The sequence below is a fragment of the Platalea leucorodia genome (genome assembly GCF_965183815.1).
Source record: "Platalea leucorodia genome assembly, chromosome: 3".
Taxonomy (NCBI): domain Eukaryota; kingdom Metazoa; phylum Chordata; class Aves; order Pelecaniformes; family Threskiornithidae; genus Platalea; species Platalea leucorodia.
The window spans coordinates 77,935,104-77,962,379 of NC_138825.1; the positions used below are offsets into that span (position 1 = coordinate 77,935,104).

At 36.8% G+C, this 27,276-nt stretch overlaps 1 protein-coding gene across 2 annotated transcripts in view; it reads left to right on the forward strand.

Moving 5' to 3' along the window:
- Window positions 1-23,396, forward strand: part of SEC63 (SEC63 homolog, protein translocation regulator) — a 62,726-nt gene extending 39,330 nt beyond the window's left edge. For both annotated transcript variants that reach the window (XM_082306976.1, XM_082306977.1), the window contains exons 11-21: window positions 761-853; window positions 7,384-7,538; window positions 9,438-9,585; window positions 11,362-11,444; window positions 13,115-13,174; window positions 13,399-13,557; window positions 14,295-14,453; window positions 15,406-15,507; window positions 20,618-20,716; window positions 21,584-21,688; window positions 22,256-23,396. In XM_082306976.1, coding sequence (XP_082163102.1) covers window positions 761-853; window positions 7,384-7,538; window positions 9,438-9,585; window positions 11,362-11,444; window positions 13,115-13,174; window positions 13,399-13,557; window positions 14,295-14,453; window positions 15,406-15,507; window positions 20,618-20,716; window positions 21,584-21,688; window positions 22,256-22,399 — 1,307 coding nt within the window. In that variant the 3' untranslated portion in view covers window positions 22,400-23,396. The remainder of the gene's footprint in view (window positions 1-760; window positions 854-7,383; window positions 7,539-9,437; window positions 9,586-11,361; window positions 11,445-13,114; window positions 13,175-13,398; window positions 13,558-14,294; window positions 14,454-15,405; window positions 15,508-20,617; window positions 20,717-21,583; window positions 21,689-22,255) is intronic.
- The last annotated feature ends 3,880 nt before the right edge of the window (window positions 23,397-27,276 follow it).

Sequence of the window (27,276 nt, forward strand, 5' to 3'; positions counted from 1 at the left end):
TGACAAGATTAGAACTTATATCAGTTACATATGAGCTTCAGTTTTGTGTTTTGCAATTTTTCATACTTGTGAATATACAAACTGAAATGTTTCTAAATGCAGTTCTTAAGTTTCAACCATGAAACTCATGGTTTCTTAGGCTCACCAGCAAACTTGAGATGTTCTATATTTTAATGCAAATGAAAAAAAAGCCCTGAACCAAACAAGCAATGAAGATGCTTTGGTTCAAATCTTTCAGTTCCTTTCAAAAGAAAAATAATCAGTTTTAAATAGCCGCTAAAAATACCTCCTCTTCCTTGCTACTTAGTTACTGTTTGTACCTAGAACTTCACAGATCTGTATTCAAAAGTAGTTAGTACTTTACAAATAATGTTTTTCCCAAAATTGGTGCTTCACTTAAAATTAAAAATCTGTTCTTTTAACCTGTGATTACCTGAAGAATTAATGCTATTTTAATATGACTGGTAAATCATCTGTGCCATCCTGTTGCCTTTTTAGATGGATCTGATGAGTGCTTCTTCATTTGGTGTGGGAGCTGCTTGTCTGGTACACAGATTTTCCCTCTTAGCACTTGCTCTTTCCTGTTTTGTTAGGGAATGTTATGGATGGATGGATGTGTCAATGTGAATAAAGTGGTATTTTCAATAATAAAAGAGTGAATAGAAATGAAGACTGCACCATTAAATGTCCAGTTCATGTAAACTGTCCCCTTTTTTCCTAATAGAAGTGCAGCATAATTGCAGCCAGTTATGTCTTGCAGATCAGCAGTTTATCCTGAAGAAGAGTCCTGCACTACTTCAAGAAATGATTAATGTGATCTGCCAACTAATAATAATGGCTCGAAGCCGGGAAGGTAAGAAAAGAAACTGTATAATTAAAACTAGTAAATACAATTCTTCATTGCAATATTTCATAAAGTCTTTGGTTCTTGTGGAAACTTAACTTGTGATATTTAGAAATGCCTAAATGTGCTTTTGCTCTTTTCACTGTAATGAGAGAGCTCTCCGTTTTGAAGATTGAAATGCTTGGCGGCAGCAGCAGCCCTACTCTGAGATCTTGAGTATCTGTGTTCACTTTGTAATTTTTGCAATTAAAAGTTTCTCCTTAAATGCAGTTGAAAACTTTTTCTTAAAGATCTGGTCCGTTTTTGGTAGCAAAGCACTTAGTATAAGACACACTGAACCTTGTGTTCATCTGTCTCTTAATTTGCACTTTCACAGTTCTTCCTCTTCTGCTATGAGTGTCCCTTGTGTTTTGGCTCATTTCTTTGTCATCATTTCTTTGTGTGTTGCTCATATTTCTGTTTCTGGTTCCTATGCTGTTGAGCCTGCCATGCAGGTTGTGGTTTTTGTTTTTTTTTTTTTTCTTCCCTGAACTTGTAGTGGGAGGTGCTTTACCATAATTGCCATAGAAATTACAATTTAATTGAAATGTAATATTTAAGCTTTTTTATTTTTACTGTAAAAAGGCAATTATGCTGAAGATGGTTGCTTGCAGTGTAAAGGAACAGACTCAGATCTCATTCCATTATTGCAACAAACATAGGCAAGGCTTTTTTTTTTAATGCCAAACTGAGGACCATTTTGCTTGCCATCAAATAATACTCATTGGTTGACCTTTACTAGACCAAAACTCCTTTAACAAGCATTGATAGCCTCCTAACAAGAACAATTTTGGGGAAGATCTTTCCCAGCACTATTGCAAGTGGTGCTGGAAATTGTGCTCCATAACCAAATAAAGTACAAGAGAGGGGATGTGAGCAGATAAGGCTGTTGCATGCTGGCCTATTTTAGAAAGAAGTATTGATTAAGTGTATTTGTTCCTCTTTTAAACCCTGTCTTTACTAGTCTGTGAGACTGCTGGGGAGAAAGCTTGAAACCTGGAAGGAAACAGTAGCCATATTTTTCATTGTAGAACTAATCTTCACCTAACATTAGATTATATTTATTAATGAGTATCATATTAAGAGCTCAGTTGTGGATAGAGATTGGATGTTTTTGTGAATATTCTCCAGACTAGCACTGTAAGCAAATTGCATAGATATCTCCAGTACAGATTTAAGATGAGGAAACTAATGCTGTGAAACTTCATTAATTTAACAGTTTAGTAACTTATGTAATAAAAAGCTAGGTAGCTGTTTTGGAAGTGTTGGGGTTTTTTTCTGTTTGTTTTGGTTTTAAGTTTTACTAGCTCAGCATGACCATGTCCACATATTAGAGCTAGTTATGAAAAGCGCTTGAGTGAAGGCATCTTTTTACTTGTTTATAAGCCCTTGTGTGTGCCAAATATAGGTATGTCTTTTTTTTAATCTGGATAGTTTTTTTATAAAAATACTTCAGACCTCTAGAAGATGTCTTTTAAGATGACCTATGTATATATTAGATAACTAGCAAATACTTGTTTTCACTTGTGCAAAATGAAACCAAAATAATACAGCCAGAAGCTTTTTTTATGCAACAGAGCTGGAAGTCTTTGAAAAACGAAAAGCACCTGTATCTCTTCTTGTAAAAGCTGCAATAGGATACTTAACAGAGTACATTATATACTTTACAATTTGAATGACCTCCAAGTAGCTGTATTCTTCTTCTCTAGTTCTGTATGTACATGGAGATACTTTTTTTAATTTGACAGTAAAATGATTACTTATAGATGCAGTGTATTTAATGAACCGCTTTGAAGTACCAGAAAATTTAGGTTTTAGCTTAAATTAAAATTAAAAAAATCAAACAGTATTTTGGAAGACAATAATGTAAACTAATTTTCCATTTGCATGTGAAATGGAAGTGATGTTTGTTTAAAAAAAAAAAAATCTAAACAACCTGTACTACTAGCAATTTCTAGAGATTCTCATGATGTCTGCCAACCTCAATGAGTCTGTGAAAGTGGATGAGAAATTACAGTTGTGATTATGTATGGTAGAAGTTACTTCCATGGATTTGGAAAAACTCAAAAGTAGAAGTGTATCATAGCTATAGTTGAGGATTTGTTTGGTATTTCTTTAGCAGGTTTTCTCACAGTTATTTCCAAAGTTTTAAAATGGCAGTATTCACAAATTTGTACCAAACACTTCCTCTGACTTCCATGCCAGTGCTCTCAGCACAAAGCATTAAAGGGAAGGTGGTACTGAACAGTTGCCCATCAGGCCAACAATAATGAATTTGAGGACTTGAACGTAAACCATTTCAGAATTTTGGTCTTTGATCTAAAGGAAAATCATCATTTTTGCTACTTATCACTTAGCAAATTTAAAATGTTGACCCTGCTTTTGATGACCGTATATGTAGAGAGAATTTTGCCCCCCTGCTGACTATTTCTGGGAAACGACTGGAAATTGAAAAGGTGTCATTGTTTATTTTTTTCAAGATAAGAGTAAAATTGAAGTTAGATATTGAAATTTTTGAGAGACTGTTTTGTTTAGTTTGTGTATTTGTCATCTTAACATAATTTTAAGTAGCTTAAAACTTAACTACAGATGTTTCTTTAGTTCTAATTTTCACTTAAAACAGCCTTGACATGGTACTTAAAATTACCACATGCTATAGTTAGCTATAGATGTTCGGCAGTCCTGATCTGTGAAAATACAAAGATGATGGCATGCATTAATATTATCTAAAGAAATATTTTGGGGACAAATCTTATTTTGTGAAACCTAAATTGATGGTGGGATGAGGAGTCTCATTTTGCACTGCATTCGTCTTTCAAGTATACTGAATAATAATCTTAAAAATATCTGTAACCATTTTATGCATACTTTGTAATCAAGTCTTTTGAGGAAAGGCACCTTGGATGAGTCTTCAGAATCTTGGCACTTTTTCCTAGTTAATTTTTAAAATGTCCATATAGCATTCAAGTATTGGTCCAGTATCAGCTGTTCTTGAAGGGAGATGCAAGAAAGACTGAGAAACACTAAGGACAGCATGTTACAGAATGAGATTTATGAAGTTCTGCGGTCTGAGCCCTTCACAGGGACAAGCATCCTGCTTCCCTAGATAGCAAAAAGTGGTACCTCAGGCTGCTTATGCATCCCCATAAAAGCCACAGACACTGCCTTTCTTATCAAACCCCATCAGAAACAATCTGTCATGAAAGAATGAGTGTAGATTTGGCATAAAAATCATTTAATCATGGTTACTTCTTAAGTTTTAACAGAGCTACCATTCTTTGCAGATGAGTTTGGATTCATTATTATTCGGATTTGTTATTTCCAAGGAACAGTTTTAATTTTCTTTCATAAAAGCAAAATTGATACTACTTTCAGTTCAGTTCAGTCAGTTTTTAGTTACTGCTAAGCTTTTTCCAGACTGGTGGAAAATGTGGCAATTGTGAGCTACCTTTGGATAAAATATCTTTTACTCTCTTGCTTGGTTTCTGCATAGTCTGTGAGACTGTATTTTTTACATGCAGCTCCTTGAAAATGTGCTTTGCTCTGTGGCATCCCTTGCTTGCATCCATTGTTTTGTGACGGTTAACTGGTAGTTGACAATCGGCGGGTCTAAATTATCTCGATGGCTTCCTTGAGATCATCCTGAAGTATCATAAGTAGAGCGCTGCCCTGCCAGGTGAGGTGTTTGGTGCCAAAACCATGGAATGTGCTCTAGGAACTGCCGGCAGAAAGGCTGGGCATCGGTTCAGCTGTCCAGTCAAAGTGCATTTCTTAATTCAGGTTGGAAAGCTGCAGTGTAATGTAGAGGTTGTGGTTTGAGCCAGGTGTATACCATTCCTTCACAAGCAACTGTGGTTTGCATTTAAATTTCTGATTGACTACTTTAATGTCATATGTTTTGGATGACTTTATGACCTTAGATTAAAGGTCATCTTGTCTTGTGCAGTTTGACAAGCAATATATGTGCAGTAATGGTATTCCTTTTGTGGTGGGGACAGTTGGGTGGTGTTAAAAGCTATACTGTCCTCAAATCCACTCTCGGGGAATATAAAGTCCTGTGTTATTTTAAGGAAACCAAAATAATATTCTCTAACTTTGTTAAAATATTTTTCTACTGTCATATGGATGATGAGTAAATTCTTTAAGAAAGAAAAGAACTTCTACCCTGACTAGTGCTCTGTGATCTCAAAGCTCTAGGTGAATTTCCTGCAAAAGCCAGTTTGTCAGAGAATATTTAGGATTCTTTTATTAACTTGGTTTGCGGTATGGGGTTTTTTTAATTTAAAAAACCCTGTGAACTTTCCTTAGCAGCAGCCAAAAAAATTACAGGGGAGGTGGAAGATACGTAAGGTGGAAAGTAAATTTTGTGCTATTCAGTTGAGATCAGTCTTTCCATTACTTTTTTTTTTTTTTTTTTTTTTTTTTTTTTTTTGTTGAAAGGTAGAAGTTACATCTTTGTTACTTGTCAGTATGTCTAGCTGGGTAGTTCCATTCATGTGTTATTTTTCTCTTTGCATTGTGTATAATCTTCACAGTATTTATTAATATACTGGGTATAAAAAAAAAAAGTCCTGCCATCTAATTTGATTTGATAGCTGATTATATTTATAGCTTCGTGTAATTAATGAAGGTAGAGGGACAGGTGGAGCAGGGGTGACAGAGTGATCTTTCATGTGCATTTAACGTGCCCTGGCAGCTGCTTATAAATGTGCAGCAAGGTAGTGGTGTAAAGGAAGGAGAAAACATACTGAAGACACCAAATGTGCAGTTTTTTGTCAGGTTTATTACCTTTTCATATTTCCTCTGTAAAATGTTTTAAAATTAATTTAAACTTGCTTTTTATCAAAATACATGGCCATTGGCACTTCAAACATTCAGCAATTTTGGCTTTGGTACCCTTTTGGTCAGGTGCAGGTTACAGCCTGTCTGCCTTCTCACCAAGGTGTAAGTAAGCCTGCTTTTATCCACATCTCTAATTGCCTTGATAGTGTGGTAGGCTGGGTCTCACAGCCCTAGCAGGGTGGGCATATTGCTTCTGACCATCTGTCTAATCAATCTATTGAAAGATGCCTCTATGCCCCTGTTGTAGCGTCCCAAATATACCAGCCAAATATGTCCATACCAAGCACACATATTTATATACTTATATGAGTATATTTGTGTATGTACAGACACAGAGATTTGTATCCATACTTATTTTTATACGTTTATATGCAGAATATACCTGTAACAGTCAAGGTTATCAAAGGTTGATTGTTTCTCAGAAAAGGCGTTAAAGTACAGGAAAATACATACACAGATTCTTAAATAAAATGACAGGCATCATAAATTACAGGTGCTTTCTGTAATACAGGTTTAAAATTACCTTTAGTTCTTTCATATGCCACATACGAGTTGATAAAAAGATTTAAGTAGCTTACATTCCTCTTGGCTCTCTGAAGAGGATCTAACTTATTTTTCTGTTTCACGGTAAAGTATATATAGAGTGACCTGAACATTGCCAATTCCAGACTTGCAGCAGCTCTTGAACTGTGGGGGAATTCTGAAATGAGTTTTCTAAACAGGGTTTTGAGAAGTCTTATTTATGAATGGACGGTTGTCTAACAAAGTTAAATAGCAATATGTGGAAATCTGTCTGCTTTGCTTTTTCATTTCTTTGCAGACATCATGAAAAGTGTTAAATTTTTTTTTTCGCTTTGTTCTGGTTAAGACTTTCTCCTTGTCTATTTTATAATCATTTTAATTATGTAGAGTATATACCTTTTTGTGCTTTAAAATCTTAAAGGAATTATAGGTAATTTCTAAAAGAAAAGTCAAATAGATGTTTGCTCAGACACCCCTTTTAACCTTTATGTGTACTTATGAAAGCCATGCCTTTAATATTTTCACAGCTATTGTTACTGCCTTTTAACATAATATAATATGCTCTGCTTAGCTTCAGTTATACCTACAGTTTTTCCTTGCATGTAATAGGCTGCTACCTTTATGTTCATATCTCAAGATGAAAATTGTATAAATAATGTATTGTGTTGTAAAAGATTGTTTAATGATAAGCTATATTTAATGATACACTTACAAAGTAGAGCTAAACATGTTATACACACATAAATATATAAAATATACAAGTTTAAAACAAGTTGCTTTTGATGCAGCTTTTTGTTTTTTTAAACTTAAGTGGTGGAGTTTTTGTCTGTAAGAATTGCATAGATACATTGTGCTGCTGTTCCCTGAGACAATGTTAGATTGAAGTCTTTCCCTTTCTTAGGGTTCAGCAGTTATGGCCTAAATAGAGGGAAGAAAATGTCTGCTGAGCTGTGTGACTGCAGTGAGAGTAAAAAGGCTGCCTGTTTAATTATGCTGAACATTTTAAGATGCCTTTTTCTTTTGCTTGATTGACTGAAAACAAGGTTTTCTGTAGTCTATAGATACAAGTATACATTGTAAAAGTGTAAGAAGAAAAAAAAATTAAAAATTACGTTGTCTGTTTCATTCCCCCCAAGAAAGGGAGTTCCGTGCTCCATCTTTGGGATCTTTGGAAAATTGCATGAAGCTTTCCCAGATGACTGTCCAGGGACTTCAACAGTTCAAGTCTCCCCTTTTACAGCTGCCTCACATTGAAGAGGACAATCTTAGGCGAGTCTCCAATCATAAAAAGGTATAAAACTACAAATGATACCTGGTAACTTCTTAAAATACTTTGTTACTTCTTTTAGCTATTTGCCTATAGGGAAGCAAGGTCATGAATTAACTAAGAGAAAAAAATATATTTATTTTTCAGGAATTCAGTACAATACTTCCTAGATGATCTGTGTGCTTTTTGTTTCTTTAAAGTCCATCTCAGTTAGGAGGTGGGAATTAAGATCAGAGATCTGATAAGTGTAAAAGAGTGTAAATGATCAGTCTACGTTGACCTCACAAACAGAAGAAACAGAGTTTCTTTGTTGTTACAGAGTACTAGCTCCTATTTAATATTTTTCCAAAATGTGGCTGGAATAGCCTACTGGGACTTTTTTTTTTTCTTGTTTGGCTTTACATCATTCTTAATCTAGTTTGATAGAAAATCTATTTGGAACGTACCACAGAGGAGTTCATAAAAGGAAAAAAAATATCAGTTACTGTGGGAAGTATTTCAAGTTTTGTGATCCTTTATGTACGAAAGAGGATGCTTTGTAAAGCTCTTGCTGTGTAGTTGTAGTTGGATAAGTGTTGGTATTTGCAGAGTTTAAGGACAAAAAAGAATTGTCTGAATACCTGCATATGTTTCTTCACTCTGTTTCACTGGCAGTCTCGGTATTCAAACCTGCTTGTTTGTTTGACTGTAGTATATCTTCTAGGAATGCCTGGTTAGAAACAAGCAGTTATCTTCTAGGAGAAGCTGTTGACTTTTTTGATAGTCTTATTACAATGGTTAATTTGGATCAATCTTGAAAATATTCTTTTTATCTAATGGAAGTTTTGTTTAGCTTTAACTACAGCCTTAGGTGGTGTTTAAATGCTTCTGTGTTTATTGTGAAGATAAAGAATTCTTTAAGTACTGTATTTTTTTAATCACCTTTGAAAATGCTTGTTCATCAAATAGTCAAGTAGTCTTTTCCTTTCAGTGAAGTAAAAGAATCATTCTCCTATAGGTATCATCAAACACTTTTCTTAATTCAGCCCTAAACTGCAGGGAGCATACAAAAAAGTGCACAATTTTAGATGTATTTTTTGATGTGTGCAGTGTAACTGAGTACAAAAATCAAGAATTTGGCTATCTCATCATCCCACCTGTCATTCCCCTGAAAGAGGGAAGAAACCAATTTATTAAACTTGTTCGTACAGGATTTCCATGCATTGAGCTCTCCAAAAGCACAGTCCCCTAGATTGGAGGTATGATCAGTCTACCTGGATGCATGAAGTTGTTTTTAATAAAACACGTACATTTATAATGGTGAGGTAGTCAAGAGTTCAGACAAGTCTCTGTTTGTTTTATCCTTTTTGCTCTGCTCTTCAAATCTTAAAAAAACCCCAACCAACCAAACAAACAAAAAAACCCAAAAAACCCAACCAAACAAAAAAAAACCCAAAAAACCCAACCCAAACCAACAAAACCAAAACCAAAAAAACCCTTGTACTTAGTTGTTCCTGCTTGTATAAATCTCAAAGCACTGAAGTACTCTATCTAAATAAAGAACCTGATTAGTAAGATTTCTTGGCGTAGCTTTCTGAAAAAGCTGGCCGAAGTAACAGTTTTATAACAAATGTATCCAGTTTCTGAGGGGTGACATACGAAGGAACACAGCAATGTTCAAAGCAGTGCTATTTAGTAGGTTTGAATGCAACCTCTTTGTTTTATTGTTTCTCTAAACATATGCTTGCTGGGTTCCTAAAGTATGGGGGGTTTTTTTATAAGAACAAATAAAATGGTGTGTATGTATTAGTAACGTGGGGACACAGGTGATGTATTATCAAGGGTTTATTTGTGGACTGTGTTCTCTGCTACCATATGACTTCATTTCTCTCCCCCCCCCCCCCCCCCCCCCCCCCCCCCCCCCCCCCCCTTTTTTTAATTCAGTATAAAATCAAAAGTATTCAGGATTTGGTGAGTTTGAAAGGTTCTGATCGTCGCAATTTACTGCACTTCCTAGAAGATAAGAAGTATGATGAAGTTATGGCTGTCCTTGGCAGCTTTCCATATGTCACTATGGATATAAAACCACAGGGTGAGTGGGAGGTCCTTTTCTTCTGTATATGTGTCTCTTCTGACGTTTTGATAGTCTGTTGGCAGTAGGCTTTTGGAGGACGCTGAAACACAACTCACTGTTATTTATGTGGCCTGGAAATGACAGACTTTTTTGAGTGGCGGCCTCTTGTACATGAGATTTATAGTCTGAGGAGATAAAGTACGTTGAAACATTTCACAGATTCCCAAGCCAGCAGTAGTTTCTCCTACAGGAGCTTATGATATTTCATCTGTTGATTTAATTTTTCATGAGCAATGTGGAATTCTGGTTGAAACACCATTTTTATTAGCTGTCTTAAGAAGTTGTGCTTATTCCAGAATTTATGCTCAGCTTACTCCAGCATGGAGAGTCCTTTGTGAGATTTTTGAGTTGGAGACCCTGATGACTAAATATTCATAGGTTCCTTTGTGATAATCCTTGTATGGTTTTTATATCTGGCAGAATTTGTCCATGCTAGGCTTAGCTACCTTTTGTGTGCACTGTTTCAATGAATGTATAATGCTCTTCCTCTCTGAAGATTAGGTATATTGTTAAGCAGTTCCTGTTAGACAGCCTTTCAGTGGAAAGTGAATTGGGTCTGCGGTCTCCTTTCCTTTGTAGAAGATCAGTGCTAGTAAATGTGAGATATTTGAAAGGTTGTCCTAATACTTGTTTCTAATGTACATTGTTACTGTGGTTGCAATGATCGAATTCAAAATGTGATATGTTTTGTTTGGGTAGCGTAATTTGTAATTTGGCTTATGCATAGTCCTCTGTGAGAAGCAAGTGTTAATGGAAATACCTGTTAAGGAAGCAATGTCTGTTAATGGTGGTATTTCTAAATGTTGTTTATGTGTGTTTTTTAAAAACAAACAAAAGACTTTATCTTGTTGTAGCACAGGATTGTACACAGTCCTGTTAATCTGCTTAAAATTCAGTCTTGGAGCACCTTCCCATATTTTGGCAAGCAACCCTTTTCTGCCTATAGTCTTCATTTGTCGCACAACTGTACTTGGGTGTGGTATGGAGAATTAAACAATGCATATGCTTTTCTGTTTAGCTCAGTATTACCATTATATAAAAAATATATGTAAAAGTAGTGGATAGTAAAACTGCTTTCTCGGGGGGCGGGGGCGGAAATAAATAACATTTCTACACTGGGATATAACTCTGTTCCTCCCCAACCTGGGACATTCTCCAGTTCAGAGATTGGAGATATAAACTCCTCAGTGGCTTTCCTATGGGTTTTATGTTTGATGTTTTAGTTAAAATAATCATTGCTGTTCTTTTATTTTCCTTTGCCTTCTACTTAAAAAAAGAATTAAATGCATGATTGTTAATGTGGCATTGAAATTGAGTTGTTAATCATATGAAAGTCAGGAAAATCAAAGTTATGATTCCCAGAACAAATATAACAGGGTCCCTTTGGTCATGTGTGGTATTTCATGTTTCTGAAGTTTTATGTTTTAATATATAATGCACAATATTACAGAGTTATGGTTCCCACAGCAGCTATAACTTTGAATTTTCTAACTTTCATGCAATTAAAATTTCAAACTCAATGTAGCTGTTTTATAGTTTGCTGAATTACCAGCCCTCATCCTGATAGTACATTTGAGGTTGTAAGAGACTTATTTAATAATATTTTGAAATTATTTTTTGTTGAAAATTCTGGAATTTGTATGCTTATATTTAGACACAGCAGAACCAATGTTTAATGGGGAAAAAAGGCTTTAAAGAAGTTTAATAGATGTGTTGCTTTTCTTTTTACACTAGTTTTGGATGATGAAGACAGCAACAATATTACAGTAGGTTCTCTTGTCACTGTTCTGGTCACACTTACAAGACAGACCATGGCAGTAAGTATTAAGAATACTTAATAACTGCAAGTATAGGCTAATAAACAGGCATTTCTTCTTTGCAAGCTGACATAGTGTTTTGGAAATATAACTGTAAAATTAAGATTTGAAATTGAGAACTTGTGCTCTTAATCCTCCTTATGTTTTTGTTTCTGAATGAGAAAGTTTTCCTGGAATCAAACCAAAGTTCAGTCTGACCCGTTGCAGTTGTCTAGGGAACGGTAAAAGAATATGGCAAGTGATACTGCCCTGAGGTTTGTAAATAACAGGAAAAGAGACATTGAGAAACTTAGTTCTTGAACTAGAATAAAGTATTCACTCAAGTCCTTAGGACAGTGTTTGATTTCACTTTATGTGGGCTCATAATGTTACAAATCTCTTGGGTGTTTTAGACACTTTTATGAAAGAAACTCAGTCCAGCAGAATGCAGAATATACATAACAATATAAAGGAGGTACACCAGTGCCACATGAAGAAAGTGGACTGCTGAATGGGTAGCAATGTGGCATAACCGAAATAATACTACACCCTAGTAGTTAAACTTCTGACTTGTGCTTATTTTTTAGCTTAAAATGCAGTAATGACTGTCTTTGAAAAAAAAAAATTTAATGCTCAGAAACTAAACAAACTTTTACTTGACAAAGCCTACAGTGTCAATTTTTGCATCTGTACTATTCAGATAATTGTCTAAGTAAAGAGAAAGTCTGAGTTATGCCTCTAAGGTAAGGCATACAAGCATGAGTATTACAGCCGGGGATCAACCTAGCCATTGGAGCCAGTTCAGCAGAAAGCAGTCTGTATATACAAGTACCATGTGTTCATGCTATGGAATTTCAGAATGCATCATGTCGATAACTGAGGATGCAGTAGGTAGTAAGTAAAAGCACCGTATCACTATGTTGGATCTTAAAAAATGAAGGAAACTAAAAATTGTGAGCCTATTGAACTGTACTTAGAAATTAATTAAAAAGTCTGACAGCATATAGAAAACTCATTTAAGATATTTTCTATTTGAACTCCACTAGGCAGTCTGGCATTGAGATACATGACCTAAAAACTAGAGCTAGCCTTTTATATGGTGCTTTTTTGGGGTGGTATCTCATATTTGCCATCTTTATATAAGACAGCTCCTTATGATGGATTTTTTTTTTTAAATGGCATATAGTATGTTTTGAAGAAAGAAATGGATGAAAAAATTCCATTTGCATAGAGATGTTCTAGTCTACATAATACTAGCATTGTGTTTTGTCTTAACGTTTCATATTTCTGGTTTGATTTGTTGTCCTGTGTCCCAGAGTAGCAGTGCAGCTGTTGAAGTTTTTAATGCTCTGGCAACTGGACCAGAATTTGCATTTTACTACTGCTTGCTTTTGTGATACAGGATTTCTATGCTTTATAAAACAAGTAGATTCGTTGGAACAAGATGACATGTTGTTACTGAATTTCTTTATAGAGCTAGTGATGAAAAAATCCTAGACCAAATGTTTGAAATAGTGTTTAATTTTGATCTGTTAATCCCTTGTTGTGTTTGTCACTGATAAGAGTTTGCCGTAGCAAGTAAAACCTTCAGACCTGATTAAGGTGATTTAGTTTAAGTTCAAATATAAAATAATAATTTGCTCTTTTGGTACAGAGAGGCATTAATAGTTTTCACATCTTTCTCTAACTAGGAAGTGTTTGAAAAGGAACAGTCTATATGTGCAGCGGAGGAGCAACCAACAGAAGATGGGGTAAGTGAAGAATGAATGTTGCTCTTGCCAGCTAAAGAGAACTTTCTTTGGGATCTCGAGTTGCTAATTGTGCATTTCTCAAGCGTGTTTTTTTTTCCAGAAATGCCTACTGAAGTGTCTCTTGAGCTATGTTTTCTAACTTTGGTTCTCAGCTTAAAATGCTTACAGTGAATGCCTGAAATTTAACGAGCAGAGTAAATATTTTAAATACTGCTTTCCTACAGCAAGGAGATGTCAACAAAGTTAAGAGCAAAGGATGGCAGCAAAAGAATAAAGGAACGAAGAAAGCTTCAAAATCAAAGAAAAAGAAGCCATTGAAAAAGAAACCTGTGCCACCTTCGTTGCAGCCACCAAAACAGCAGAAGCAAAAACAAGCTAATGGGGTAGCTCATAGATTCATTGATATTTTAGTATTTTGTTCAGTGTGTCACTCCTAATCTGATGGGGTTTTTGTATCTGTCTGTTACATTTCATTCTATGCTTTTGTAAAGTTTATCTCCTAAAATAGCACTTTTTTCTTTACATTTAAAAATTACCTGTAAAATTATCAGGGAACCACCGCAGTCATGTTTCCAGTTTCCAGGCCTGCTGAAAGTTGTGCCCAACTACTTTAGAAGCTGGCTTTGTAGTCCCTTCTTATTAGTTCTTGTTATGCTGCCTTCTGGGGGGTGAATAGTTCTGTACCTTCTACTTTTCCTTTAAAGGAAAAAAAATGAAACGAGACTTTCTTCTGGTAAATTAATAGCTTTATACCTTTATGCTCCCACTGCATGATGTTTTCTCCACCTCATGGGCTATGTTGTAGGTATTTTCTTATATTTGCTCTAATTTTCTTACGACTTTTTGAAACGCAGCCCCAGAATCAAATACTGTTTTCTCCTATTCGTGTTGCGGGTACCATGTGGAGAAGGAAAATTGCTTCCCTTCTCCTCTTAGCATATGAGGTGAAAAGGATTAATCTTCACTGTAGACATACTCTGTGACACAAGAAGACTGTAGATCAAAATAGGAAATAAGGGCTATGACCTTAAGACAGGTTCTGTGAATGCTGTGTACTACAGTAATGCAGATAAGCTAAGTTAGAGTTGTGTTTTTTTTTTTTTTTTTTCTTTCCCATTAGGAAGTGGTTGTGAAGGAAGAAGAAGAGGAGATCTCTGATAAAGGAAGTGAATCTGAAGAAGAAGAAACAAACAGGGACTCTCAAAGTGAAAAAGATGATGGAAGTGACAGAGACTCTGACAGAGAACAAGATGAGAAGCAAAACAAAGATGATGAAGCTGTAAGCCTTACTTTTCCTTGAAGGGTAATGTTGCCTCTGGGGTCAAGAGAAAATGCACTTTAATCCTCTAGCATCCCCTCAGGCTAGGCAACACTAGGATGAAGGAGTAATATCAGTTCTCCAGAGGTTTTCAGACCTCATTCCAGCATAAGAGCTTTGTTGTTGCAAGTCTGTTTCAGAGAGAGCAGTGAAGGGTCTGTACAGCATAGAGAGAAAACTTAAAAATGACATGAGAAAAATAGCTTATCTTCAGGGAAAGATTGTAATGTTTCAGCTTAATTTGATTACTAGCTGCTGCAGATTTTGTGAGATAAAGTCTCTCCTTTGAACTTTGTTCTTTATGTGCAGTGGCTGTTGCATACTGCATAATGCATACTCTAAGCATGCAGTAGTTGAACGAACTTGTGCATGTGCTTACTAAACTCCAGTAACTTAATTACTAAGTTAGTCGTTCGAAACTGCAGTTGAGAATGAGGCATTGTGGTGGTAGCTGATTTCTGCACCACAGGTCTTAGAGTGGAAGACTTGAGGCTGACAGCTGGAAGTCCCATACAGGGTGAGAATAAGCTGGGAAGATGGAAAAAGAATCATAAAGCTTGTAATCAGGACTCTCACAGCTCAGGTAGTGAGTGTTTATAGGCAGCGCTGTAGAAGCGAGTTTTGAAGAATGTGTGCAATCCCTGCAGATCTGTATTTTGGGTTTTTGTTTTTGTTTGGTTTGGTTTTTTTTTAATATTTACATGAATGGTCTCTTTAGTTTTACTGTTGCTTGATTCTTTTGCTTTTAATCATACTGTATAACTTAATCTCTACATGCCTTTCTCTTTAATAATGTGTAGTGTAGCACAAGAGCTTGTCGTATGTATAATTTCCATGGGCTAAAATTTCTTTCTCTTTTTTTAATGCAAAAGATGGCTAGTGCACAGTAACTCTTTAAACTTGTCTCTGACAGGAGTGGCAAGAATTACAGCAAAGTATACAAAGAAAGGAACGAGCCCTTCTTGAAACGAAGTCAAAGATAACACATCCTGTTTACAGTCTTTTTTTTCCTGAGGTCAGTAATAGAAAACATTACAGTTGTGAAACATGAGAATTAATATAATAACAATTAGTTGCTCTTTTTATATTTTTACTGTAAATACTGGGCTTTTTTTAAAAGTCTAATACTTGAAAAAATTGCTAATCTTAATTTTAGAAGGTCTTAATTTATAAAATCCTCTTAAACTGCTGCAGATACTTTCCTAAAAACTTCTAATGTGTTATTCTTTCTGTCCAGTTCCCAGAGACTTGCAAACTTGTATAGAATTTAAGGTTCCATTTTGATGGCAATAATGCCGAAGTTTTTTTTCTGCTGATCTGCTACATATAGATAGATTCAAAATGAAACCTTTCAGATATATATAGGGATATAATTTATAGTCCTTCTCTCTTTTTTGCTATGAAATGTGAAAGCACAGCAGTGGCTCTAATATAGTTAAGGGTAGAGTATTACTTGCTCTTTATCTAACTGCATGCACCTGTGAGCGGGGGAGGTACTGACCCCTCCTGACAGGAGAGTTTGGGGGTCATTTGGATCAGCAGATTGTTTTGGCTTGCTGCTTGACTTCAAGTATCAACGCAACAGTGTGGTGGCAACACCGTGTGCAGCTGTGGAAGATGGAGAGAGTTGGCAAAGCTGTCTCTTTTCTATCACAGTGTAGTCTGAAAGTGGCAGAAGCCAATTGTGAAACAATCTTTCTTACAGAGCTCAAAAACACAAGATCAGGTGTGGATGGGTATCGGAGAAAGGGATGTATTTGAAAGTGGTGACTCAGTATAATAGATAGGCTGCTGTAGAGACACCTCAGCCTTTGGTGTGGAAAGTGTGTACGTAACAACTGATATATCCAAACATAAACAGCTAACCACTCAATGGGTGTCTGAAAACCCATCACAGCAATGAAACCTTGAAAAAGATGGGATTTTTCAAAGCGTAGGTTTTGTGTTCTGAGCAAATAAGTTACGTCTTTGGGAGGTGGCCAGATTGGAACCAGGAGGAAGGAGTGTTTGGCTACACTTTCTTTCCAGGCCAGTGGTTCAGAAGGTTTCCTTTGCTTCCCTGCTGTCTAGGGAACTCATCTAGGGTCTCTTCTCTCTCATCACGCTGTCTCCAATAACAGGGAGGCGGGATGCAAGGCTTATGCTGCTTCTTGTGCTTTAAAGGAGACAACTGAGATGGGGAAGAACAGGAAAACATGAGAAAAAAGGAAGACGTGGTGTAATTTTCTCCCTCTTTTCAGTCCCCAAGGCTCTTTATGTCTATACCCTGTACAGCTCGTTGCGTGTGCCAAACACTCTCTTGTCCCTATGCTTGTGATCATGCTGTTCCTGCTGTTTTTACCTAGTTCTGCCATCATTAGAAGGAAGAGTGTGGGAAGCAAGACCTGTTGCTAAGTAGCCAGACAAGATATACAAATAAACAAATGAAATGGTTTTCCTGAAGGCCATAGCTGAGAGTTGTGTGGCCTCATGACATGGAGTTTTGTAATGGCTGATCTTAATGCTCTATTTTCCTGAAACTGTTAGGTACCCTCCCATCTCTCAATTCAGCTTCCAGCAGTACACCAGCATAACAGAAAAAGGTGTACTGGCATTCTGCTCTTCTGGCTGCCTTAGCTCATGTCAAATACACAGCAGAGTCTTAATACCTCCTTGCTGCGAAGGCAGCTGGCTTTGGTCATCAGTCTGAGCTCAAACAGTGAGTATGTGCTGTGCCCGGTGCCACAGGGCCGCTAACTATGCGTATTTCTTTTTTACCGCACTGAGGATTCCTTCGGAGACTTCGCTTACGCTGCTTAAGCTTCAGCTGCGTGTAACCAAGCTGCTGATGGGTTTTATGATAAAACCTAAATACAGTACTACACTAAAAAAAAATCTAGGGCTGAACTGAATGCTTGAACTTGAAAGATATACATGTATTGTCTCATGGTACTGCAGCTGTAAATTTCCCAACCTCTCTTCACTGATTCCCTGAAAGTTGAATGTAGCTGTACTTAGTGCTGTAGCTGCAGCTGGAGCATGTTCAGATAGAGCTGATTTACAATGTCTGAAGAACAAAATCCATCGTACTTTCTGGGTGATGTTTTGGTTTTTTTTTTTTATCTGTGATATAGAGTATTACATGTATTGTGGTCATGGCCAGTTCAGAGATGCAGAGTTAAGGATGAAATGCTATAGTTGTGTGAATCTCTGTATTTCCAAAATGTACGGATGTTTGAGTGTAGCTGAGCCCAATATACTTGTTCTCAGGAAGTAGACTTCACACTGTTTCATCTAAGTTTTTGGGCAGTTGATTACTCTGCCAGAGATGCATCTTTAATCTATGCAGGTTCCTAAATAATTATCTTCTGCTCCTGCATCCATGGATCCAGAAACTGCACAGATTGTAGTTTTGACATTTTTAGGTAGAAACTGGCCCTGGTGTTCCAATTTCGTGAACATACTGGTTCCCTGGCATGCCAAACCTTGCACCCATCTGTTAAAGGGCATTTTGCCCGCTTGCCTGTTAGCTTGCCAGATTCTCACAGGCATAAACTTTAAATTCCACCCAATAAGAGAGAGGAAAATGACACTCGTGCACAGTTGTCCTTTCTGTAAAAAAACAGTGCCCCTTTGGGGTCAGGAGCTTTACTTCCAAAGAGTTTACTCTATAGATTCCTTTGAGAATTAGATGAATGAATGTCATTTGTTCTGGTATTTCTTTCTCCCCTTGGCTGTTATTTTTACCAGTTTTTGTGAAAATCCAGTTGACAGTTTTGATCTTTGTTCTAAAAGAAAAAAAAAATTTCCTTGCCATTGAGAGTGATGGAAACATACACAATGTATAGTAAGTCAGCACAGTGTTTTGGTAACATCAAAAATAATGTCTTCATACAAATGCATATCCTTTTTTCTATGGTCAGAGTCCTCATAGGTCCAAAATGGCAAGTGACCATTTCTGTAATGGATCTAGCTTCTGTAGGTCTTGTTCATCGTACTATTTATCCTGTTTATCCTTCTATTCTTAGAGGCCCATCGGCTAGGAAATAAACGATTTGACTGCATAAGATTCTTCTTTGCTACAGCTGTCAAGCAGATTGACAATATATTTATTGTTGAAACTTACAGATAAAATAACTTATGCCTTGTAATCACATGGGACGATTTTTCATAAAGACAATCACTTGGAATAGTTGTAAAAAGGACTTCTAATAATTCTACAAATTCTGGTCTTAAATAGTATGTGGATAGGTTTTTGTCCTGTTCTCAGTGCCTGTTGTTCTAAATATGTGAAGGATGCTGTTGCTTTACTGTGATGCAGTTGCTTTTACTTTTATACGCTGTAAAATGGGCATTAACATACTGAGTTAATTTTACATTCCTCTGCTCTGGGACTCAACAGTGCTAATCAGGGTGTTTTGGTTGCTGGTGTGAGTGTCTTGCCGTTGTAAATCCATAGTTTGCTAGTTGAATATTTCAGTGAGATGGTGATAATTATTACTAGCATAACAATTAGTCACTTCAAAAGAGAAAGGAGTTAATTTAGCTTTTGTAATTTTTCAACCTACATTATTTAAAGTTCAGATCACCAAACATTGGCTTCTGAAGCATTAAAAAAGCAACACACAATACACCAAAACTACTGAACTTTTTACTCTTTCAGTAGAGACAAAAATTCTTCAAATTCTACATATTAACAGCATTTGCTTCCCACCTGTGGAATTTGGAAGGGGCTCAGTGGTGGTGTTAAAGTCCGCCATATCCTTTCATTCAGTCCTTCTAATACTGTTAGATTAAAAACAAAACAAAACAAAACAACCACTTTCATGTGGCACTGAAGCAACTATCTGATTGTTGTTGGTGTAAATATACAAAAATTGGCCTCTTGGTCTGGAGCTTGGCTTGTAACTGTGATAAATGCACTCTTTAGGGCTCCAGTCTGTTATAAACCTGATCAGTTACCAGACCATCAGGGTAAAAATTGTTTTGCAACGCAGTTCAGCAGCCTAACATTTGGGTTGTCTAAAAGGTATGGGGGTTTCCCGTTTTTTTCCTAAGGGTGAGATTATGCTGTTATGACTATTACCTATCTACTAAAATAATAGATTCCCCCCCCCGTTCTCACTTTTTTAAAAAAGACTTAAGGAGGTGAAGTAACGGAAACTTGTTTTGCAATACTAAACTAACTTCTTTGCAATAGAAAGGTTTCAGCTTCTATTAAAACAAAGTGGATTTTGCCCAAAATGTGTGTCACAGGGTTAACCAAAAAGGAGTAGTGGTTAAACGAAGAGCAGTTAATGTTGAAGAGCTATTGTCTTTCCCATTTGAGAATGGTTGTGTCTATGCGCTGAACTGCACCACAGTCTTAAAAATCTGACTCCAATTGAGGGATAAACTATTATATTTGTGCAGTGTTGCTGTCTTTTTATGAAGGACTGCACTCATTTAATTTCATTTAGTTTAGGAACTCTGCTTTAGTGCCTGCAGTGGCAAGGCCTTTGAGACCTGTAGCTATTTTGAAAGCTGCGTGTGATAGGCAGCAGTTGTTGGGTATCCTTTACAAATATCAGTATTGCCTGTGGTTGTGCTTCCTTGAAGTGGGATCTTGGTATGTCCAAATTCCAACTTTCAGCATATTCCCACTTTTTGGAGAGGCAGAGAAGTGGGGCAAAGCATACTTCCCTGAAAAAGATTGTTTACTGGGAAGAGTACTTTATCTGTCTTTTAGTATGCCTTGCTTTATATGCTGACCTTCTTATCCAGGCTGGATTTCTGTTGATGGACCTGAGGTAGGGTTACATTGCATGAAGTTGCTCATTAATCCTCAGTGGACACAATTCTTCAGAACGGTTCCATGTCTCACATGGTAGCTTAGGCTGAATATACAGAATGAAGCCTCTGGACACCAACAGTTACTTGTGATATCCTGTTTGCTTTCAGTGTGCAGTATATACTATATATTCTATTCATACACATCCAAGAGTTTAAAAACAAACAAACAAAATAAAAACCAAACCGCCAAACACAAACCACATTTCTATCTGTATTATAAGGACCAGTGAATCATAATTACCTGTTACAAAGTGTAGGGGCATCATTTTATTTGACTTCAATAATCCTGTTGGTTTTTTTTTCTTTTATGAAAGGAAAAACAAGAATGGTGGTGGCTATATATTGCAGATCGGAAGGAGCAGATGCTAATATGTATGCCATATCACGTTTGTACACTAAAAGATAAAGAAGAGGTAAAGTACTTGAAGAATTTTCTTCTGGGGTATTACAAAACTGTACTGAAGTGTCTTATGGTATGCAAATACATTTAGATTTTAATTTTTTCATACTTATCTCTTAAGATGGAAAATAAATTTTGCTCTCCTGATAAAAGTAGAGAAGAGCCTGTTAACTGTGAAAATTGATAATGGAGAAAGGAAAAAAATAATTTAAGACGACTTTAAAGTTTCTTTGCAGAATACGTTTTTTTTTCCCCTGATATCAAAAGCTGATGAAAACCAGTATTCATACACAGTGATCATTCTTAAAGAAAGTTATTCAAATGTGTGAGAAATACTAAGTGTTCTTTTTCTGTAAAGCAGAGGCTGTGACAAATTAATTAGCCTTGGCTCATGTGAACCTTTCTGAGACTGTAACCTTCAGCTGTGTTCTTTGCTTTTCTGAAAAATGGATATTTGATGTATTTTGTTCTTTCAAACTAGATTTTATGTTCAATTTCAAGTAACAGTAGAGTTAAGCTAATACTTTCAGCAGACTAACTATTTTAACCTGTTTGGATTTTTGAGATTTAGGAAGCATACAACAGGGTGAAATTGTGTACTTAATGTAGAGTTACTTGGTCTAATTCAGAAAAAAATGTGACTCGATGATTATTCAGCTTTCATGGAAGGTATTGTGCTTGGGTATTCTGTCTCTTTTCTGTGGATATTTTATTATGTAGAGATTTTTCAAAGAAGTGTCGCTTGTAAGACACTAAAACTTTTAAATAAAAAAAAAAGTATTCTGTAGCAGTATTTATTGCTCATTAGAGTACTCAGGTACTTGTTCTAATGTGTCACTTGAAAGCAGTGAGAACTTACGGCATGAATTCTGTTTTTTAGGTAGAGCTGAAGTTCCCAGCACCAGGCAAGCCTGGAAACTATCAGTACACAGTTTATTTAAGATCGGATTCATATATGGGATTGGACCAGATTAAACCATTGAAGGTGATGTTTAATTGTTATGTATTTATATTATATTGAAAGCTATTTCATATGGCTATTAAAACCCCAAAAGTCATGTTATCTTTAAGAATTTGAGCTGTCCTAATTTTAAAACAGTGGCAAGGAGGGACTTAGAAGTGGTTTCTGCCTGATGCCAGTAGTGGCAATTCTATGATGGATTAAATGAGAGTAAAGTTTGATGCTTTCCAGTGTCTGCATATTTTAATACACATTTTCTCACATTTATTCTATTTCTGCAGTATGGTTGGCTCTGGCTTTATACCTTGAGGTCTGCCATGCTATTTCTGTGTCCTTAGTCCTAGATACATCCAGTTAATGAGAAAAATGTGGCATGCCTTATTTCTGGAAGCAGTTGTTCGTTTTGTTTTGGGTTGGGGGGGGGGGGTGGGGAGGGGGGAGGTGTTTGGTTTTTTTTTTTTTTTGGTCAGTTTTGTGTGGTATCATTTGGAGGGTTTTTTGGGTTTTTTTGTTTTGCTTTGTTTTCCCAAATTGGTGTGTATTGTCTGTAACCCTTTTTTCCCCATCTTTTCTGTCTTTATCTAATTACAGCTGGAAGTTCATGAAGCAAAACCAGTGCCAGAAAATCATCCACAATGGGATACAGCAATAGAAGGTGATGAGGACCAGGAAGACAGCGAGGGCTTTGAAGACAGTTTTGAGGAGGAAGAGGAAGAGGAGGAAGATGATGATTAAACAATACTATTGATTGACTACAATATCTGCACACACTGCAAACTCTTGGTCTGACTGTGGAACTGTACAATAACCAAGCAACACAGTACAGAAGCTTTGAGAAGGCTGAGTTTAATTTTTCTTTACCAATTAAGAGTGCATTATGTAACTTCTCAGTGGAGGTGAAACAAATCTGTTGCCATTGATACACCTTGGGATATGCTTATGGCTCATTATAGCCTTCAAGTGCAGGATGGTGCATTTGTTTCAATTGAAAATAAAAGCTTTTTTATTATAAATGTCCGAAAGTGTGGGCTATGTATTGTCTGATCAGTTTAGGGTCCAATTTAAATAAAAGGTACTACTAGCTAGGAGCAAACTTTTAAATCAATTTTTCTGCATTAGGAATTTATTTTAGAAAAAGTTTTGGTATATTTGACATTACAAATCTCTGCTGATTGAAACAACATCTGCTCAACTTTCAAACTTGATTGGTTCTGTGGTATTCATTAAATATTTTGCTGTGATACTGCTCACATCGTTCATAGCTTTAAAAATCTGTTTTACTTAACTTGATCATTATAAATTGGCATCATACCCATTGCCACATTCCATATATTCTGGAGGGCTGCTTTTTTAGGACTCTTGCCTTTTTATGCCCAAGATTATAATGGAAATCATGAACTTTCTTGACTCTGCCATAGGATACTTACTAATGGCTTAAAACATTTTTAAGCCTTTATTTCATCAGATCAGCAGAAGATCTGAGTCTTTTGATAAACAAAATGTCTGAAAGCAATTTTGGGATCACGGGTTAGGTAATTTGGTGGCTTTTGTGTAATACCTTTATAAAAGGTACATGCTGAAAGCCGAAGTATATTCTTAACTCTGAATCTACCTGACAGTGTCGGAAGCATTTTAAGGGTAAAATACAACATGCAAAGAGGGCATGTTTTGTATCAATTTTGAATTCCCATCAATAAACTGGACAATTTGATGGCTGTTTGCATTTGTAATAGTGTGCATCTCTTTGAGTAGTTGGTTTTTTTTTTTTTTTTTTAACCTCAGTCTCCTGCAGGGCTGTAAACAGGACAGTGATTTTATCCCTACACCTGTTTTTTAAAAAAAACAAAAAAAACTAAAACCAAACCAACCAACCCTAAATAGATAATAAATTCAGGGAGGAGTGAGTCAGGGCTGTTAGTGTATTGTATGACTTGACAAAAGCCATGGATGGATTCTTCCTTTTCTTCCTCTCAATAAAACAAATGGAAGTGATTAATTAAAAGTTAATTTTCAGAAATACATATGAGTGTTCTGCAAGTAGGAACAGGTGTATTTCTGTTCCTATGTATTGAACTATGAAAATGCAATCTGTAAAATGTGACAAATTGTTACGCAGGAAAAGTTCCATCCTATGAAAATTGCCCAAAGCCAGAATAGGTGCACACTAATTTGTGACCTTGTTTATTAGAAAGGGTTGTCACTTTAAATGCAAATTTACATTGTTATATTCTTTGTAATTGCAATAGTTGCAAATAAAACTTGAAAGTGTTCTAAATGAGATTATGGTATCTTTCAAAATACTTCTGAAGTGCATATCGTGCAGGAAAAGCTCTTGTAAAGCATAAGCAGTGTCAAGGTGTTCAAACTCAAGAATGAAGACTAGGTTTAAATTAAATGGCTTGTACACTTGATGCCTTTTAACTTCAGTTTTTATTTGCAAAATACAGTAGAGAAATAACAATAAAAAAGCACTAGTTGCATTCCATAGGCTTTCAAGCCAAATACTGCACTGATGAGAGAAATGCTTGAGGAAGAGTCACCGGAGTCACCAGACTCCTCATCATCGAGTAGGCAAAATGAATGCTAAACTTGTGTCGTTCTGCCAGAACAATTCATAGCGAACTGCTGCGGTCGTTAAAAGTTGGGAAGCGATTGTAGTTAGGAGATAAAATTGATAATACGAGCATGGGGCGGGAGGGAGTGCTCTGACTACTGATCCCTAAATTTTGACTGTTAAAAGTCAAGTTATATACTTCTAAGATGTGAATGCATTGAAGTGATTTTTAAAAAAAATCATTCCCTGGCCTGAACGCTGAAGTATTTTCTTCTTAAAGATTGAAGCTGACAGCTGGGATTACACTGAAAGTCTGCAAACCAAGGATAATTCTATTGAGCTAACAAAGGCTAAATCTAATACTACTTCAAATGCGGGTCTCCTGTATAGTCAAGGTAACTTAATAGAAGATGTGAGGAAAAGAATTGCAGTGGCATTGGAAATCTTCATAATGTGAAGAAGGCGTGCTGATACTTTCTCTCCTAAAAATATCAGCTATATAGTTGTGCATCATTTTGCAACACCTTCCGAGACAGGTGCAAAAAGGGGCCCGAGGAGGTATTTAAGAGGTTCACATGATTAAAAACACCAGCTGCAGATGCACAACCCTTATGAGCGTTACTACATGATTGAATTGTTGGTTGGTCTGTCACGTGGTTTGTCCATTAATAACCATTTTTTAATAACAATTTGAATTGTCATTCAAAGATTGAGTAACAGGTACCAGGATGGGTAAAACTTCACGGGAAGAAGCAGCGTTTTGCGCTCGCTGTTGTGTATGCCTTGCTTTTTGATAGGGTTTAGGAATGAATTCAGCCAATTTTACACCTAAGGCTTTCGAAAGTCTGGGCTAATAACTGAAGAATAAAGAAGTTCTAGAAACAAAATCTGCTTTGCTGCTGCACCCCCTGCTCCTCCTGGCCCAGCTTGTGTATTGATATGGGGTGCAGTAACTTGCAATTAGTAGATGGCAGTACCATGAATTAGATTTAGGGTGGATGAACACCGCTTGTTAAAATACGGGATAAATTTGAAGTAGATATGTGTAGGTAAAAGGAACAGGTTATAAAAGTGGGATTTTTTTGTTTGTTTGTTTTTGTAAAATTTCTGCCCCCCCTCGCCCCCAAATGTTGGCAGTGGCTGGTTAATATTAAAGGAAACTTCACTTATTTCCTAGTCTGAGGCTGGATGACTAGAAAGTTACACTTGTGGGAAAAACTGGTAAACCCTCTTTAAATTGCAAACGTCTTGTGAATGGGGAAACCCTTAAGCTATCGAGGAAGCGAAGGTGCTTTTCCAAGTGTCCGGGTGTAGTTCCAGGCCGTGCTCCAGCAGGGGGAGGCAGGGGCATGGATTTCTCCAGGAAACCCTGGGATTCTTCCAGGGAATACCTAGCGTATTCTGAGCTGTAGATTTGGTTTTGTTTTCCCCCGTTTCTGGAGGAGGAAGGCATAGGTGGAGGTTTCTTTTCTCCATTTCTTTTCTTTTAGACAAACTCTGCTGTTACACGTGCATTCCCCCTGTTTTTTATGTGTTTATCTGTGGTTTTTTTCCCCAAACGCCTTGCTGACTCTTCATTTAAAAACTGCTGAAAGAAAGCCATTTTAAGATCAGAATTATTTAAATTATTATTTATTAAAAAATAAAAACCCAGCAGAGAAAGAAAGGCAGAGCTTCCTTTTGTACCAGGAATTGGGGTGTTAATGAGTCCATTTTAAGCCTTAAACGTTGCTTTGCATTTGTTTTTGAAAAAGTATTTGCATAAGGTGGACACCGTGAAGGTAATTCCAGTTCAGCTGTATTTTAAGCTCTGTGAAGTGAGATCCATTAGGTGGCTCTACCGTGAGGATGCCTGTGCCTCAAAGAGCTGACTGATGGGGGGTACCTGGGGTGCCCGCATCCGCAGCGTGCCGTGGTCGCTCGAATTTTACGTTCCGTGCGGAGACACATTTAAAAACGCCCCTGGCAGCAGCATCTTTAGAATCTGTGCAGGGCGATGGCACTCTCTTTTCTTAGGGTTCGTCGAAGACTTGGCAGAGGACCCGAGTGCTGGGTTAGAGGTTGAGCGTGTGCTTAAACTCATTTCTCTTCGGTAAGGTAAGCAGGGCTTTTGTTGGCTGTGCTATGTTGGGGCCTTAGCAAGTCGGGGAACAAACAGAAGAGAGAATTTTGGGTGACTCATGTTCAGTATTGAACTCTAGGTGGGATACCGAATTTGTACACGCTGTACATCTGGGTGATGTTCATGGCTTGCACTTAATTTCTTTCATGTCAATGTTTTGTTTTAAGATGCAATTTGAGCCCACACAAACACTATTTAGTTGGTAGAAATAATTTTCTGCCAAAATTGTTTGCATTTATCGCTCAGTTAAATAACAGAACTGTTACTGGCAATGAAACCTATTAATAAATCTAATTAGCACAATAGATTGTAAAGCTAATGATAATATTTTTAAGCCAAATTGCATGCACTCTACCTAGAATTTAATTTCAACTCTGTGCTGAATCAGGAAGCATTTTCAACCTCTCGCTGTGTATAAGCCTTCCACGTATATGCTCTAATAATTAAACAGGGCAGGCGTTACAGTTACATTGCATGCGTAGAATTTAATAGCACAAAGGAGACTGCGTGGACCACCTTGAGCAATTGTTTTTAATTTGTCCGCCTTTACTTTAAAATAGGTGTGAGTGTTTTCCTTTTTATGCAAGCAATGTAACTAGATGCTTCATGGCACAAAGCTCGAGACATTCTGGGGAGAAACCCTAGAAAAGCTGGACATCTTGCAGGTATCTCCTGCAGGGCAGTCCCCGAGCCGGGAGAGCCCCGATGCCGCCGGGGCATTCCCGGTCCCACACGGGCCAGTGAGGATCACCCAGGCGTTGTTTTTGGCTTTGCTTGGGCATGGTTATTAGATGCTCCAAAGGCCAGGCTGGTATGAGGCCACCTTTAACGTAAGGTGGCTGAAAAAAAAATGCTGTCCTTGCTGTGAAAGGTTGTGCTGGCTTTTAGGCATGGTTTTCCATCACTGGAGTTGTTCACATGTACACCACAGATACA